The 18268-nt window shown below is 37.3% G+C and overlaps 2 protein-coding genes across 7 annotated transcripts in view; one reads left to right on the top strand and one right to left on the bottom strand.

Annotated features, from left to right (window-relative positions):
- Window positions 1-947, top strand: part of TRAPPC13 (trafficking protein particle complex subunit 13) — a 36989-nt gene extending 36042 nt beyond the window's left edge. For 2 of the 4 annotated variants that reach the window (XM_047752060.1, XM_047751913.1), the window contains 2 exons: window positions 405-552; window positions 678-947. In XM_047752060.1, coding sequence (XP_047608016.1) covers window positions 405-552; window positions 678-785 — 256 coding nt within the window. In that variant the 3' untranslated portion in view covers window positions 786-947. Of the gene's footprint in view, window positions 1-401; window positions 553-677 lie in introns of all 4 variants that reach the window. The other 2 variants (XM_047751989.1, XM_047751826.1) reach the window with 1 other exon arrangement.
- Window positions 948-4011: 3064 nt separating this feature from the next.
- The window catches only part of SGTB (small glutamine rich tetratricopeptide repeat co-chaperone beta), a 69121-nt gene continuing 54864 nt past the window's right edge, over window positions 4012-18268 (bottom strand). The window contains exons 6-11 of one of the 3 annotated variants that reach the window (XM_047799211.1): window positions 12503-12607; window positions 7981-8119; window positions 7816-7878; window positions 7408-7445; window positions 7083-7166; window positions 4012-5804 (exon numbers count right to left, since the gene is read on the bottom strand). In XM_047799211.1, coding sequence (XP_047655167.1) covers window positions 5693-5804; window positions 7083-7166; window positions 7408-7445; window positions 7816-7878; window positions 7981-8119; window positions 12503-12607 — 541 coding nt within the window. In that variant the 3' untranslated portion in view covers window positions 4012-5692. The remainder of the gene's footprint in view (window positions 5805-7082; window positions 7167-7407; window positions 7446-7815; window positions 7879-7980; window positions 8120-12502; window positions 12608-18268) is intronic. The other 2 variants (XM_047799285.1, XM_047799346.1) reach the window with 2 other exon arrangements.

The following is an 18268-nucleotide window of genomic DNA, read 5'->3' as shown; positions in this document are numbered from 1 at the left end:
GCACTAGACCAGACTCAGTTTTATCTTTTTCTTTCCTGTAGAGTACCTAACAGAGTTAAGAATGATATATAGTAAAAAGATTAGACACAGATGTCTGGAAGTCTCCCAGAAAAAAGGCAAAACTGTTCACAGCTTGGCACCAGGGAACCAGTGTTCAGTAAAAGAACCAGAAGGCCTACATCCAGACATCAGATTAGTCTCAGTGCCAAAAGATACCGTCTCCTTTCATTTTCCTGATCCTGTCTTAAGTAAAATAATAATCATATGATGACTTTTCATTTATCTTCCTGGTTTTCTCCTGGACACCTAGAAAAGAAATTCACTGGCAAGAGAGAAAGAAATATCACAGTACCTCTTTGTGAAAGGAACAAGATTTATTCCTGTTTTTCTGATTCCTCTAGCAGTGAAAGGACGATGGATCTCGTTTTGGAAATGTGCAATACCAACTCTATCCACTGGTGTGGTATTTCAGGAAGACAGCTTGGAAAGCTCCATCCAAGTTCTTCTCTCTGCCTTGCCCTTACTCTGCTGTCTTCAGTACAGGGACTGCAAGTATGCTCTCTTTTCAATAATTTCAGTATTTGGGGGCCATTAGCCCTTAGTCACTTATTCTATCCATTCTTTCTCTGGTCATCACCAAGGAATGAAAACTTAGATCTATATTTTTCTCTCCATAGAGCGTCTCCGGCTTAAGACTAACAGACACGTTCTTAAAGAGAACATATGAATATGATGACATTGCACAAGTCTGTGTGGTATCTTCAGTCGTTAAAGTGGAAAGCTGAAGAAAATTTCTAAAATTATGCTTTTCATCGACTTTCCCAGAACTTTTCTGTATTTTTGTCACCTTTGTAAAATGATCAAATCAACAGTAAGAATAATTCTATATTATTTAAATTTCTTTCCTGTAAAACATTTAAAATATTAAATATGTGTTTTGAAAAGAACCATCTAGTGATTTTATCTTCTGAGTTACATTTTACATGAACATTTGTATATTTTCTATACATGCTATTTTGTTTTCCTTTTAAATGACCACTGGACTTTGATCTCCCAAAGCTCCATATTTGAGGCCATTTGCCCCTACCAGGAATCTCAGAAACCAAACTTTTCATGTAAAGGGCCAAATACTGAATATTTTAGACTTTATAGGACATGTGGTCTCTGTTGAAAACACTCAACTTTGCTGTTGTAGTATAAAAGTAGCCAGCAGACAAAAAATGCACAGCAGCATTTAAAAAAACAGGCAACTGGCCAGATGTGGCCTGCAGGCCACAGTTTACTGACTTCAATCTAGAAGGTACAATTGTTCCTCAAAATTTCAAAATTCATATCATACTTTATTTAGAAGTATTTCTGTTTACCTCAGTTATTTTCCTCCGTCAACAAAAAAAGTTTGAAACAGCTGGGGTGGTCCTTGTATGATCTTGTATTTGCTAATACTATGAGTTTTTCTAGTTGTTTTCGAGACTGTTGTACTGGTATCTATGTTTGTGTACATGCAAACACACATGTCTAAGTTTCAATTACTAACAGCAGAGCAGAACTGGTTTTATTTCTCAAATTGCTGATTATTCTCCTAACTCTGAACTAAGAAGCCTGATTATTTCTATTTCTAAGCCAAAAAATCCTGGTGTTTTTTCCATTGAAAAATAAGCCTTATTTTCATAAGGCATACTTAAAGGATTTCCAGCTTCTGATATTTGATTTTGAACTCTTCAGCCTGTATTAATATTATAAAACTTTCTGTCTCTGCATGTAATCATACTAATTTAGTTATGCCATAAACAAAACAGTGAGAAAGACTTTATACAACTTTGCAACATGAATATAATAAAAGTTTCAGTATTTTGAAAACAAAAACTAATCCTGTTAAATAAAAACTTATTTTGTTAAGTTGAAATTCGAGGATATATATATATATATATATATATATATATATATATATAATTGCTTAATTGTAATAGTGCATTAAGTCAAATACAAAAATTGATTTTTCTTAAATGCATAATTATTTATTGCCATGACAAATTATTTGGTCCATAATGAATGCTATATTCAGATTGAGATTTGCCCTTAAGTTGGAGAGGTAATTAATGAAATGTCTGTGCAAAATAAAGTGCAAGCAGTGTAAAATTGAAGTCTGTCTTTCCTTCAAAATATATACGATTTTTAAAATTTTTTTATTATAGTTGATTTACAATGTTCTGGAAAATGTATATGATTGATTAAATGATGAAATAAGACTTTATAGCCACTGCCCTAGGTCCTTCAACTGATATTCAAGCATCCTCTCCTGACAGAACCTTCTATTTCACTCTGTTTCAAATTTTAGAAGTAACATTTAATGATCACTTGGAATCTGCTATATAATTTGACTTAATTACAAGGTCTCCTTTTATAAGCAGTAACCTAGACACATTCTTTAAGTAAAGGTTATATAATGTCATCTTAGAAAGAATCTTTTAAACCATATTATAAAAACTAGATAAACAATTTGATACATTAAGTAAAAATGTCATTTGCATAAAAAGGACATTGTAAGTTTTACATAGCATCATAACAGATATAGCTGCTATAATGAAATGTGGTTAATGGAAGTCAGTAGTTCCTAAGTAGAATGGATATAAAGATGTACTTTAATGCCTTCTTGTTTGAGACAAGCAAAATAACATTTGGGGCATTCTTTATAATTTTAAGAGTAGCTAGCACAATCCAGCTACACAGAACTTTGGAATAGCATGCAATGCAGTGATTCCAAAGTGATGAAAGTACTTAAAGGCAAAAATGGCTTGAACAGAATGGAAATCCAGGTAAGTGGACAGATTTCTAGATTTAATTTATTATGGGTAGTATATTAGAAAAGAAACAAACTAGAAAAGTAAAATGAAGAAATATAGAAATTCTCATTATTTCATGTAAAAAGAATGGCTACCTTAACTACAGATATTAACAATGAAGACATTGTTGTAAAGTGTTTTTTTTCTTATAATGTCTTTGATCTTGGTATCAAAGTAATGGCTAAATAAAATGTGTTGGGAAGTGTTTCCTCTTCTGTTTTCTAGAAGAGATTGTATAGAATTGATATTAAATGTTTGGCAGAATTAATTCACCATTGAAATCATTTGGGCTTGCAGCTTACTTTTCTAGAGGATGTATCTTATTTCTTCAGTGAGCTTTGGGAATTTGTCTTTTACAAGGAATTTGTTTCATCTAAGTTGTTAAATATATGGACCTAGAGTTGGTCGTAATACCTTCTAAATATCCTTTTAATGTCTACAGGATCTGCAGTGATAGCCCCTCTTTCATTTTGATACCACTGTTCATATTTTTTCTATCTTACTGGTCAGTCAGCTAGAGACTTAACAATTTCATTGATCCAATAACATTTTTATGCACTCAAAAGAGTTATGCTAAACCTTTTCTTACTCAACACTGGATAATTAAGGATCAACTCTGGTTTTGTTTTGTTTTGATTTTTTCTTATTTTCATCACAGTAATCACTTCCCTATGATTAGTTAGTACTTCATTCTATGTAACATTGGAATACAGGAGCTGAATTTAACTTCATTAAAAACTTAAGCTGGTTTAGATGCAATATAGGGGATTTAATTCAGAAGGCTTAGCTTCAAGTCCTGCTATTCTCTGGCCAAAACTATAGGTTCATGTAGCTCTGCTTTGTAGCCTAAGCCTAGGCAGGTAGGTATTTGCTGCTCTGAGGAAAAATCTCTAACCTAGTGTTGCTTTAAATTAGAGACCTTTGCACCTACATCAGAACCACTTGGTACTGTCTGAATGGTAATTCCTAGGCCTTATTACAGGAACTAAATAAGAATTGAAAAGTATGCTCCTGAATCTGCATTTTTCTTTGTTTTGTTTTTTGGCAATGCCTGAAGCAGCAGAAGTTCCCAGACCAGGGATCGCACCTGCACTGGAGCAGATCTTTAACCCATTGAGCCGCCTGGGAACTCCCTGAATCTACATTTTAACAAATTCTTAGGTAATTCTTTTTTTTTTTTTTTTTTTTGCTTTTTAGGTCTGCACTTGCAGCATACGGAAGTTCCCAGGCTAAGCTAAAGGTTGAATCGGAGCTGCAGCTTTTGGCCTTCACCACAGCCACAGCAGTGAGGGATCCAAGCCATGTCTGTGACCTACACCACAGCTCATGGCAATGCTGGATCCTTAACCCACTGAGCAAGGCCAGCAATTGAACCCACATCCTCATGGATACTAGTCAGGTTTGTTACCGCTGAGCCACAACTGGAACTCCCATCCAGGTAATTCTTGCAGTGAAATTATAGAACATTGTTCTAATCTCACAAAGGGAAAGAAAGGGAAAGCTGTTTTTTAAACTTCAAGATACTAAGTAGCCTTTTGAGGAGAACAGTTATACTAAGGCCCTGATGATAGTAAGTAGTACTGATTTAAATTTTTTTTTTTTTGTCTTTTTAGGGCCACATATGGACTACTGATTTAATTTTATATTACTTTCAGCTTTCTCTCACAACACATGTGAATCCATTATCTGCTTGCCAACTCTACCAATTGCATGATGAACAAACCAAAGACATTCCAGTTGGAATCAGAACAGTCTCATCCCTCACCTGTAGTTAAGGCCATTCTCTAATACTTAATGCCACTTCTCTCCACTAAGTAATATGTATTCTAGTTCCAATAAAATATTTCAAGTCCCCTATCATCAGCTGCATCAAATTAAGGTTAAGCATAAAAGCAACATGCCAAGTCAAATTATTGCAGACGATTACATGAACAAGCAGTGTTAGTGACAGATGCTTTGTGTAAGCCATCAAATAATTACTGAGTTTAAAAAGAAATTCAGTATTTACAGGCACATAATTAAATACCATTTAGAAAATCCTTAACTTAAGGGCCAAGCCATTGACTAAATGTAGATATATTTGAGAGTTTTCCATGATAAAGTCACAACTGGGGAAACTGTGCTAGTGAACCTGAATTCAACTGACCTAGCCAGTGTTATTAAGGATTTCTAAACGTATTTTACTATGTACTTAGCTTAATTGGCCATGCTTTTCAATACTAAACTGCAGGCAAGATTGGTTAAGAACTAAGCAAAAAACCTGAGCATCCTACCTTCACTTTCTATACATTCACATCATCTATTATTTTGTTTTCTAAACATGGAATACTGCTTTCCACCAGCTCTTAAGATTCCATCACCCAACAGAACAAGCAGCATTAAAGATAGTACTGGCTCCTGTGGTATATATTCACTACTGACAGCACTATCCAAGCGAAACCCAGGTAATGAATTTCTTCTCTCTAAAGATGCTACTCAGTGGCAAGTATACTTCTCCTAAATCAGCATGAGAAACCTTTATTCTTGGTCATCTTCTCTTTCACAAAGTTTCCTAACAGAAATTCGGTGCTAGAGAACTCACCAATAAACAGCCCCTACTGTTCAATAAATATACTTTTCTATTAAGTATAGTATACAAATATGAAGATTTGAAAATGGAACCCTGGAACCCTGCTATACTGGCACTTAACAAGGCTACTGATGACTCATTTACAAAGGAAACATGTTCAAGTCTGTTTGTGATAAACCTATTATCTAGACATGTTTAGATTTCTTTTTGTTTTGGCCACTATTTACAGCAAACACTTCAGAGCCATCGCTATTTGCATTCTGGGCTAGGCACCCTGGTCAAGTCAGGAATGTTCATCAGTGCTGCTGCTGAACGACCTGCTCCGGATGTGATTTCTAAGCTGCTCTATAAGTTCAGGATTCTGTTGTTGTATCTGCTGAGCAAACTGCTGTCCCCTGTAGTAAAGAGTAAAAAGCAGTATGAATTAGAGAATTTCCAGTCACACAATACCAATGCAAAAAGAACTGCAAAAGTTGTGGATAATACCCAGATGGAAATGTTTTTCTTTAACACCAAGTTTAGATTCATGACTTTGGTATCTGCAAGTTTACCAATGCCTCCATAGAGCATTACTAAGTGTTCTTTATAACAAATGAAGCACCTAAGCTAAACAGTGAGTTCCTGAATTGAGTGACCACCACCACCACCACCCCAGTGCTTAACCACAAATAAGCAAATGGCTATGTGCTTTTGTCATATGTGCACATACATAATGCAAGGTATTTATTCTTGTAGTCAAGTCTTATTCTCTCATATAACAGCTTTTACACCCAATTTGGGATGCTTATGAAGTCACCTAACAGGACTGATTTTAGAGAGCCAAAGAAATTTAATCCAGATTCCTAAGTGTGTGCCTCCCAACTGCAAGTGTTAGGTATCACTATAATCATGCCACTTAAGGATCTCTCTTTGTTGCTTCATATAATATTTCCAGTGACAGCATCACACAGATTCCAAAGCGCAATAGCCTAATTAAGCAACTTGGATGGAAGTGAAAATAATGTATTCAAGTAAATGAGATGAAACAAGTTCCTATAAAGATAGCATGCACTGGAAAAGTTTAAATAAAACAGTTTCCTCAGTTGTCTGAACACTAATTATATACAATAAATTATTTTTCAGTACATATGTACCTAAATTCTTATGTACTTTAAGTAGATATTTAACTTTCATTTACATCCTTAAGTAGCTATTCCAATTGCTGATAAAGATTTTCTTGAGCTGCTTTTGGGTTCCTACCCTTCAGTCAGAAATTTTCAATTTATAAACTACTTTTTTTTCCTTCTTACGGCTGCACCTGCATCATACAGAAGTTCCCAGGGCCAGGGGTCGAGTTAGAGCTGCAGTTACGGCCTACACCACAGCCACAGCAACACCAGATCCAAGCTGCATCAACGACCCTACACCACAGCTTGCAGCCACGCTGGATCCTTAACTGACTGAACAAGGCTAGGGAATCAAACCCTCATCCTCATGGACACTATGGGGTTTTTAACACACCGAACCACAATGGGAACTCCTATAAACTACTTTAAACTTTAATAACTAATGAGGTCACTGATACTAACAGTAAAATATAAAAATAAAAAAGAAACCCTTGGTCCCTTCACCTTAGAGACAAACTGTAAAACATAAAGTACTTTTTTACTATTTCTATTTTAATTAACACTTACGCTTGGATGAGGCTAGACAGGTCAGTTAGGCCCCCAACTCCAGCAGCAGGTCCCCCAATAGCGTTTGTCATCATTCCTGACATTCTAGAATAGGCAAAAGATAGATCACAGGAATTGACATATATTCTGAACAAGCAGGGCACTGGCCAAGGAAAAGCAGGTAGGCATATCCACATTGTGTCAAAGATTAGGCCAAATGGATATGGCTTTAAGTTCCAGCTGACTGCCATTTGGACCAGTATTATCATTTCGGAACTAATGTGCTCAAATTTGGAGCCTGACAGGTGGAAGGAGGAGATCTAATATGCTCTTTCTATATACTTACAGCTGTTGAACTTGAGGATTCTGCATTAAACTTGCTGCCTGGAATTGAAAAATGGCATCTCCCATTAAAGGCAGTTAATATTTAGAGATCTTAACAAAGTTTTTTTTTTAAGCAAACCCCTTTGCCAATCTGATTAAATACATACTTCTGTCCCTAAAAAAATGCACATATCCATGTACACAAATTTTCATCTATAATTCCAGGGAATCCATGGACTTCCTGAAGTCTACCCATGGCTTTTTCACAAAGCAGTACATTGGCAGGTTAAAAACCTCAGTCAGAGAATCATATCACTACTCTCCCACCACTGCTATTACAAAAGCTCTCTTTCTTGTTTCTAAAAAGTTTGAAACTATACAGTTATAACAGAAAATAGAGCCAGCAAAGCAGAAAAGGAAATATACTCACCATACTAATGAAGGCTGGATTATTTATTAAGCTGGCCATGTCAAAGCTCAATCCAGTTCCTGTCTGTAAAACAATTATGTCTGAGAATTATTCTAACCACTACAATTTGATTAAAATAAACTCTGAACGACAAAATATTTCACTAATTTGATATTAGTAACTTACAGGACTAGATACCTCTCTTAACTTCTGTTCTGCTATTTTCAGATTTGACTTATAGGAGTCATTTTCAGGATCAAGATCTAATGCCTTCTGATAACTTGTAACAGCTTCTTCAAATTTATTCATGGCAGTGAGGGCCAGGCTGAAAGAATACGGTATAAGAGCATAAGATGTATGATTAAAGAACATCAGGACACCACATATATAGTCAAACATCTATCTTGGTATTCAGTTTGAATCCAGATTACACTTTCTTTCTTTCTTTCTTTCTTTGTTGGCTGTCCTCCATGACATGTGGAACATCCCAGGCCAGGGATTGAACCCTTGCCATAGCAGTGACAATGCTGGATCCTTAACCCACTACACCACGAGAGAACCCCAGTATTGCACTTAATTTATTCATTGTACAGTTGACCCCCGGACAAGTGTTTGAACAACACAGGTCCACATATATGTACATTTTTTTCAACAGTAAATACTACAGTAACACATGATATGAGGTTGGTTAAATCTGCAGATACAGAGGGCTGACTGTAAGTTATACATGGATTTTTGATCACAGCAGATCAGATCAAACCCCCACACTGTTCAAGGGTTGACTGTACTTTGGTTCACAGGAGTATCACTTCCTTCTAATTCCAAGATTCTGTACAAGTTGGACTCTCTCCATTCTGCTTGGTGATAACCTTGGCTGTCCTACATGAATCAACAACTTAACGATTAGAAACAAACTTTACATTCTCTTCCATTTTTGAGCCCCCTATGTTAAATAATTTGACTTATGAATGATTAAGCTCCATAAAGATGTTGGAGTTCCCGTTGTGGCACAGCAGATACAAATCTGACTAGGAACCATGAGGTTGCGGGTTCAATTCTGGCCTTGCTCAGTGGGTTCAGGATCCGGCGTTACCATGAGCTGTGGTGTAGGTCGCAGACATGGCTCAGATCTGGCGTAGCTGTGGCTGTGGTGTAGGCCAGCAGCTGTAGCTCAGATTCGACCCCTAGCCTGGGAACCTCCATATGCCGCAAGTGCAGCTTTAAAGAGAAAAAAAAAAAAATGTAAGCTAACACTTTTGTGGTCATGTAACTCCATGATGCTAAAACCATTTTAAGAACTCTGAAGTAGATCTGTGCTTCCTAACGTGCCACTCTATTTCTTCCTTCTTAAGAGACATTGAGCCATGATAAATAATAGCAGACCATGGGATATCAGCTAACTACTCCCGAATAAGACATCCTAATTATTAAACAGATGAAATCAGCAAGGTTTATGACTCAAATAACACATTATTATCCCAAGCACAGGTCAAAGAGTTAGTTACTAAATATTTTCCTCCACTTATTTGGAATTTAATGTTGGAAAATTACTTCAGAACTAAACAATAATGGTATATATGGAGAGATAGTAATGAGGTTTTTAAATTTTTTTTTCTAAGTTTATTTTTAACAAACTACTCTAAGTATTTCTTGGCTAACTTATCTCACAGACTTCTGATCTAGATAAACTATAATACCCAATCATAGAAAAAAAAAAAAAAATCTCGGAACTTAATTGTTTTCTACGAGTCAACCATGAAAGATATTTCTTCATAGTCCTCAGTTAATCAACAGTCAATATGTATTACTGGAATCTTACCATGTACCAGATACTATTTTAGATTCCACTATGAAAAAGGTAAAGTGAGTTTAAGAAGATTTCATTCTACCTGGGGAAGACATACAATAAATGTGCAAATAAAAAAGAATAATATTAAAGAGAATGAATAGGAGAGCTGCTCAAAAGCAGCCACATTGAAAGGACCTGAACAAAAAGAAGAAGGCATTCATGTGAAAATGAGAGAAGAAATCTTTTAAGAAGCAGCAAAAAAAAAAAAAAAAAAAAAACCCCGAGGCCCTGCCAAGATGCAAGCTTGGTATGCTTAAGGAACAGGATGAAGGCTGAGGAGGAGCACAGAAAACAAAGTGTGGGAAGAGATGGTGTCAGAGAGTATGAAAGGACCATGGTGTGGAGTCTGCGTTTTATTCTGGCTGCAGTAGAATGACATAATCCAAATTAAGCTTTGGAAAGCACACTCTGGCTTCTGTGTAGAGGTTCAACATGGATGGGGAGAGTGAAGGTGGGAGACCAGTTAAAAAGCTATTGCAGTAGCCTAGGTAAGAGATAGTAATCTGACTAGGGTTGTAAACAAAAGAGCAATCAATGCTTGAATGCAAAGAATATGTGGAAGCTAGAATGGGCAGGACTTGCTGAAAGATTAGAATATGTCAGGTCTAATAAGAATAAATGATGACCCCTAGGCTTTCGAGTGGAGGTAGAATAATAGTACATTTAATGAGATGAGCAAGATGTAAGAAGTAATAAAGAGTTCTGTTTGGGACATGTTAAAGTTTAAAATGCCTATTAAACACATAAGTGGAGATGAAAAGTAGTTGAATATGTGAGTATGCAGTTCAGACATATAACTTAAGAGATTCGTCCACATATACAGTTGATTCTCATCATCCACAGTAATTATATTCTACAAAGTCACCGCAAACACTGATTAGCAAACACTGAACAATTGCTCCCAGGGGAGATAGAGGATTATGTTCCTGTGAGCCTCTAGTCATAACATTTTCATCAACCATTCAATATATAACTTTGTTTTACGTGTTTCTATTTAAAGAAAGCTTATTTAATATCATTGATTCACTAGCATTGAAATCACTGCCAATTGCACTAATTCATTCATAAAAAAACATCTCACACATGTATTTTCTTGATGAGGCACATTACAGCCTTCTCGTACACAGGAGCACTAGACAACACTTCAGCCTGCTTGGTGGCCACTGTAAATAGGCAAATCAACAACAAAAAGCACACAAATGCAAAAAATACAGCACTAAATAGACTGTGAAAGGACACTCATTTTATAGCATGACAGCTGAAACACTGCCTTATCTGATCTCACCTGAGATCTTGTGTGTCATGTGACTCAAGATTTTTGTTGTTGTTGTTGTTATTGTTTTTGTCTTTTTGCCCTTTCTAGGGCTGCTCCCGTGGCACATGGAGATTCCCAGGCTAGGGTCTAATAGGAGCTGTAGCCCCTGGCCTACACCACAGCCACAGCAATGCAGGATCTGAGCCACGTCTGCGACCTACACCACAGCTCATGGCAACGCCAGATCCTTAACCCACTGAGCAAGGACAGGGATCGAACCCGCAACCTCTTGGTTCCTAGTTGCATTTGTTAACCACTGAGCCATGACGGGAACTCCTCAAGTTTTTCACCATGGTGTAGATGACCACAAAAGTACAGTGAGTACAGAATTGGAATTACAAAAAATTTTTTAGCAGGTAAGTGAATTCATAAATACAGAATTCATGAATACAGAGCATTGGCTGTGGTTGGACTTTAAAAGCATGGGAGAGGGTGAAATCAAAGAGAGAATATAGACAGAGAAACAGCAACGGCAGAGGAAGGAACGATGAAGCACACCATTATTTAGAAGTGGCAGAGGAGGAGGAGGAACCAGTAAGAACTAGACTGGAAAAGGGAATCCAGTGAAAAAAAAGGAAAACCGGGAAGTGTGGTGTCAGAAAAGCCTACAGGATGAAATATTTTAAAAAGAAGTTAATCATGCCAAATACCAAAAGGTGGGGTAGCGTGAGGATACAGAACCAAATATTGACCTTGGCAAAATACAGACAACTGGTGATCTTGAATAGAGTTCTCAGTACAGTGACACAAACAAAGTCCTACTGGAGTGAGCTGAGGAAAGAATAAGTGATGGTAAATATGAGACAGCAAGTGCAGACAACTCTCAGGGCCCTTGCAGAGAAAGAGGAACTGAGGGATGAGGTAGGTGGGTACAAGGATAGGTCTAACAGATGATTTTTTATGATCTCTTCACACAGTCATCATCATTGTTAGAGATAAGGCAACTGGTGTTGTGGAAGATAAAGGAGATGATCACAAGTGTAAAGTCCTGAAGAAGGTACAAAGGGATGAGATCTAAATCATGAAGGAATGCAGTAGTCTTAAATAAGAACCCTCCCATTTCCACAGGAAAAAAGGCAATCTGTATAAATGCAAATGCAGGTAGACCGGTGGGTTTGCAAGTAAAAAGATGAGTCGCTTTTCTTCTAAATGCACCTGTTTTTTCAACTGAGTAAAAAGTTAAGAGTTACCATGGAATGTGTAGTGGAAATTTGAAAAGAGTAGGTGTGAGTCAACTCAGAGAGTGGTATGATGAATTTAGAAGTGTAGTAGGATTATCTGCCACACTTGAGACGTGTGGCCTTGAATATGAAGTGGGTCTACTCGGTATGGTTGTATGATTTTCTCCAACAACCATTCATCATGCACTAATCAACTCTCTCCCAAGTCACAGAAATTGCAGTCATTTTCTCCCTGAATGTTATATTTATCTTCTTACTAGTTCATAAATTGCAGTGTTAAGCAGGAAATTCAAAACCAAGCCATTAAGAACACCATATGTGGCACTATCTTGGTACTGTTCTAATCATTCTCCCAGAACTTACCCCATTCTCCCATAGGCCTTGCTGTATTTTGAATCAATTGCTATTGCTTTTTCACAATCCTTTATTGCATCTGTGTAGTGACCCAGTTTACTCTGAGCAGCAGCCCTATGAGAAAGAGAAGAGATTTTTATCATAAGAAGCATTCAAGGCACTAATTCGGATTTCTAGGTTCTAATAAAACTACATTTTCCTTGTCCCAATTTGTGCATCTTTCCCAGTAAATATCTAAATCAAGATAATTCTATGATCAAATGAAAGCTCAGAAACAAAATTCAGAGAAAATATGCAGTTTGCTTTTCACAGCTTCCTTTGCTAGAGAAAAGATAAACACAAGAACCCTACAGCTGATCTACCTACTTATTGCTGTTCTAATTTGCCCAAACAGAAAACTGAAAATACCAAGGCATCTGGGATTACTAGGGAGGTGCACAGAGTGAGTGACTGCTGTGAATGACCACTCAGAGTGCTGTGCTGTTAAATGATCACTTTACTAGTAGGGTTAAGATCATCTACGAGTCTAAGATGAAAACTGAAACTTAACCTGTGGAGCCTAAATCTGGCTGTAAATTAAGTATAGCAATGTACTCCATCTACTTAGCACAGAATCTCACAGCAGTTAAGGACCATTTAATCCCATCTTGGTTACCCCTAACAAAACTTTCCTGGAATAACTGAGACTTGACAATATAATGAAGCCACTGACTCCACTCCACACAATCCTGATAGCAGACTGTTCTCTATTTCCCTGTAGGAGCATTTATATCGACCCTCAGGGCTGTACTAATCAAGTAGAATTACTGTTCTACACACAAGTCCTTCAAACTAAACAGTTCTGTAATGTCTCCTACCCTCTTTCCCACCACCACCCCATTCCTTCTTCTCCAAATTAAGTATTTCTACTTTATTCATTCAACTAAGGTATTAAGAGCGCTAATGTACACAGATACTTTTCTAGACATAATGGATAGAACAGTAATCAAAATAATATCCCTGGCCTCGATAGTGCTTAGATTCCTGGGGGGGAGGAGAATAGCTAAGGGTTGACAAACTAAAGAAAAGGTTGGGAGACCAGTTTTCTGTCAATCTTTATAATAAAGTACATGACTGAGACTCTTCCTTCTCAAACTAAGATTATAAACCTTGAAAAAAAAAAAAGCAACACATAGCATTCTTTGCTTGAGTTAAAAAAAAAATCTAAATATGAAAGCAGAATATTCAACAAACCTACTTTGGTAGTTCATGTGAAAAAGCAGTATGAGTTTGTTTCACCAAATACTCAACACAAAACTAAGAGGATGACAAGAATGTCCATTAAAAATGACCACTGAAGAAAAGATATAAAATGTACCACTTCCAAATAATCAGAAAGAAAAAATGAAGTAAAACTAATAGTACAATAGAAGGCAAAAAAAAAAAAAAAGAAAAGAAAAAGAAAGAGTGAGAAGCAAAGGGGAAAGAAGACAAAATATAAGATAGCAGAAAATAATTCAAATATGTACACAATTGCAAAGGTACCTAAATAAACATCAGATTATCAAACCACATACATAAGATGTCACCTAAGGAATTCCCATCATGGCACAGCAGAAATGAATCTGACTAGGAACCATGAGGTTGTGGGCTCGAACCCTGGCCTCACTCAGTGGGTTAAGGATCCAGCATTGCCATGAGCTATGGTGTAGGTCACAGATGCAGCTCAGATCTGGCATTACTATGGCTGTGGCATAGGCCGGCGGCTGTAGCTCTGATTAGACCCCTAGTCTGGGAACCTCCATATGCCGAGGGTGCGGGCCTAAAAAGTAAAAAATGACCAAAAAAAAAAAAAAAAAAAGATGTCCTAAAACATAAGCACACACAGCTTGAAGTTAAAGGGATAGACAAATACAATAAGGCAAACTGAAAACCAAGCAAAAGAAAGCTGGTGTAGAAACATTAATATTAGACATAAAAAATGAGCATTATTAAGCATATAGAGAATCATCATTTATTATCAATCTTTTTAGTTTAATTTTATGAAAAACATATACATGACTCAGAAGTCAAACCTGTAATAAAATTCTCACTCTCATCCTCTAGAGAAAGAGTGGAAATGGGCAAATGGGATAGAAACAGGAATCACACTTTGAAAAGGATGAAAAAGCAAACCTTCAAATGGAATAAAACCAATGACTGTTTATCAAAAGGAAAGAATTCAAGTAACTTTCAAGAACATTATATATATCCTGAATGAAACACACTCGAAGGACAAAAAATAAACTGCAGACCTAATCTCCAAAATATACTAACAGGAGTTTCCGTCATGGTACAGTGGTTAACGAATCCGTCTAGGAACCATGAGGTTGCGGGTTGGACCCCTGACCTTGCTCAGTGGGTTAAGGATCCGGCATTGCCATGAGCTGTGGTGTGGGTCGCAGACGCGGCTCAGATCCTGTGTTGCTGTGGCTCTGGCGTGGGCCAGCAGCAAAAAAGCTCCGATTCGGTCCCTAGCCTGGGAACCTCCATATGCCGTGGAAGCGGCCCTAGAAAAGGCAAAAAGACAAAAAAATACCCCCCCAAAAAAGCAAAATATACAAACAGCTCATACGACTCATCACCACCACCAACAACAACAAAAAAACAACCCAATTAAAAAATGGGCAGAAAACCTAAACAGATATTTTGCCAAAGAAGACATACAATTGGCCAGAAGGCACATGAAAAGACACTTAACATCACTAATTTTTAGAAAAATGTGGGAGTTCCCATCGTGGCTCAGTGGTTAACAAACCCAACTAGTACCCAGGAGGACATGGGTTCATTCTCTGGCTTGGCTCAGTGGGTTAAGGATCCAGAGTTGTCACGAGCTTGGTGTAGGTCGCAGACATGGCTTCAATGCAGCATTGCTGGGGCTGTGGTGTAGGCCAGAACACACAGCTCCAATTTGACCCCTAGCCTGGGAACCTCCATATGCCTTGGGTATGGCCCTAAAAAGACAAAATAAATAAATAAGAATTTTTAGAAAAATGCAAATCAAAACTACAATGAAGTACCACTTCGCACTGGTCAGAATGACCATCCTTAACAAGTCAACAAGGAACAAATGCTGGGGAGGGTGTGGAGAAAAGGGAACCCTCCTACACTGTTGGTGGATTGTAAATTGGTACAACTGCTATGGAAAACATTATGGAGGTTCCTCAGAAAACTAAATACAGAACTACCATATGATCCCACAATCCCACTCTTGCACATACATCTGAAAAATACTTTCATTCAAAAAGATACATGCACCCCTATGTTCAAACAGATCTTGATTTCTAAATATGATTCTCCACTAAAACGAAGAGGGGCCCCTTGTTGAAATATCTCATCCCATGTCTAGGGCAGAGAAATTACAAGGCAAATCTAGAATACTTCATTCTCACAGAAAGCAAGAAACTGTTCAAAAACAAATAAAGATATGTAAAAGAACACAGAGCACCCCCCCCCTTCTTTTTCTTTTTAGGGCTGCACCTGTGGCAAATGGAGGTTCCCAAGTTAGTGGTTGAATTGGAGCTATAGCTGCTATATACCACAGCCACAGCAACACAGGATCCCAGCCACGTCTGCAACCTAAACCATAGCTCATGGCAACACTGGATCCTTAACCCACTGAGCAAAGCCAGGGATCTAACCTGTGTCCTCATGGATGCTAGTCAGATTAGTTGACTGTTGAGCCACGATGGGAACTCTAACACACAGCTATTTTAAAGGAGCTCCCACTACCCAAATATAGGACAACTTAAGGGTAAAAAATAATAATTATGGTTATTTATTATAACACATTGAATAGTGAATTTTTTTAAAATTCATGAGTCCATACAATACTTTTGGAAGACATTAGAGGAGGAAAGCCAAAAAGAGGAAAAAGGAAAGAAAATTCTTTACAGAAACACGTGAGGAAATATATGTAAGTGAAATGATTAAGTCAGAAAATCACCATTTTGTAAGCATCAATGTATTAATGATTCATGGGAAGATCACGAATGGATGATAAAACATTGAGTTAAATATTGTTGAGGGACAGGACACTCACATCATCTTCTTTAACTGAAATACAGTTGATGTACAATTTTATGTTAGTTTCAGGTGAACTACACAGTGATTCAACATTTACATTTGTTACAAAATGATCATAATAATTCTAGTATTCAACTGTCCCCGTACAAATTTATTACAATATTGTATATCATAGTTCTTATTTATTTTATAATTGGAAGTTTGCACATCTTAATCCCTTTCATTTATTTTACCAAACCCACTCTCCAAAAAGACAAAAAAAAAAAAAACACCTGGAATAAGGGAGTAGTGATGGAAATGAAGAAGAGAACAAATGAGCTGTTTGAGAGGAATATGGAAGCAGGAAACAAAAAGGAAGAGTCTCTGATCTTTTTTTTTTTTTTTTGCTTTTTAGGGCTTCACCCATACCATATGGAGGTTCCCAGGCTAGGGGTCTAGTCGGAGCTACAGCTGCTGGCCTACGCCTGAGCCACAGCAATGCCAGATCTGAACTGCATCTGTGACCTACACCACAGCTCATGGCAATGCTGGATCCTTAACCCACTGAGTGAAGCCAGGGATCGAACCCGCAACCTCATGGTTCCTAGTCAGATTCGCTTCCGCTGTGCCACAACAGGAACTGTTTTTTTTTTTTGTGTGTGTGTGTAGGTCCATACCTGCAGCTTATGGACGTTCCCAGACTAGCAGCCGAATAGAAGCTGAAGCTGAGACCTATACCACAGCCACTGCCACACCAGATATGAGTCATGTCTTCGACCTATGCCACAGCCCACAGCAATGCTAGATCTCTAAACCACTGAGCGAGGTCAGGGATGGAACCTGCTTCGTCATGGATACTAGTCAGGTTCATATTCCTCTGAGCCACAAGGGGAACTCCCCAGGCTCCCTGATCATTAGCTTCAGATAATGATAATAAAATAAGGAATAAAGCAGGGAGAAACAAACCCAGAAAGAAGAGTGGGCTGAAGGAAAGAGTATGACTATGATTCAATCTTGATAACTTCAGCATCAGATCACAAACTACAAGCTAGAATGAAAGTGGATTTGTGTAACCTACAAAAGAATAAGGAGAGGCATCTAAATCCATGTCCCAGAAAGGGAAGAGAAGTCAGGCTATATTTGAATCTTCTGTGAGATGAAGCCAAACACACAAGTGTCTGAACTGAATAACAATGTGGTCTTTTTTCTCTGCCCCTGCTGTCTGGTTATCAGGGCATAACTAATGAAACTCCAAGAGAACAAAACAGAGTCATCATGTTTGCAGACACCCTCTCTTTAGCTTTTTAGAGCAAGAATATAACTTGTGTTCTATTTTTATAGGAAATAAGGCAGAAAAAATTACAGCTACCTAACATTTACCATACTATATATTATACATAAATAAATTATAATAAAAACCTATTCCCACAACTAGGAATTATACTGATTTTGAAAGAATCGAATATTGAAAGGCTAGAAGTATTACATACACACACACATATATATAAATATATATATATAATCACTCCTCACAACTACCCTGTGAAGTGGTTAGCATTATTTCACAAATGAGGAAACTGAGGCTCAAAAAGCTTTAGTGGCTACCCAAGGTCACCAGAGCTAGTGGCTGAACTGAGATTCAACTCCAAGTTCAACAAACCAAATTTAGGCCCCAGTGAACTTAATGACTACATGCTGTTCATAGAAGAAACAAAATGCAAAACAATGTGGTCTCTGTCCCCATCTTTCTCA

Source organism: Phacochoerus africanus, chromosome 1 (genome assembly GCF_016906955.1).
Source record: "Phacochoerus africanus isolate WHEZ1 chromosome 1, ROS_Pafr_v1, whole genome shotgun sequence".
Lineage (NCBI taxonomy): Eukaryota > Metazoa > Chordata > Mammalia > Artiodactyla > Suidae > Phacochoerus > Phacochoerus africanus.
The sequence above is the reverse complement of the archived record's forward strand: the minus strand, read 5'-3'. Positions and strand labels throughout refer to the sequence as shown.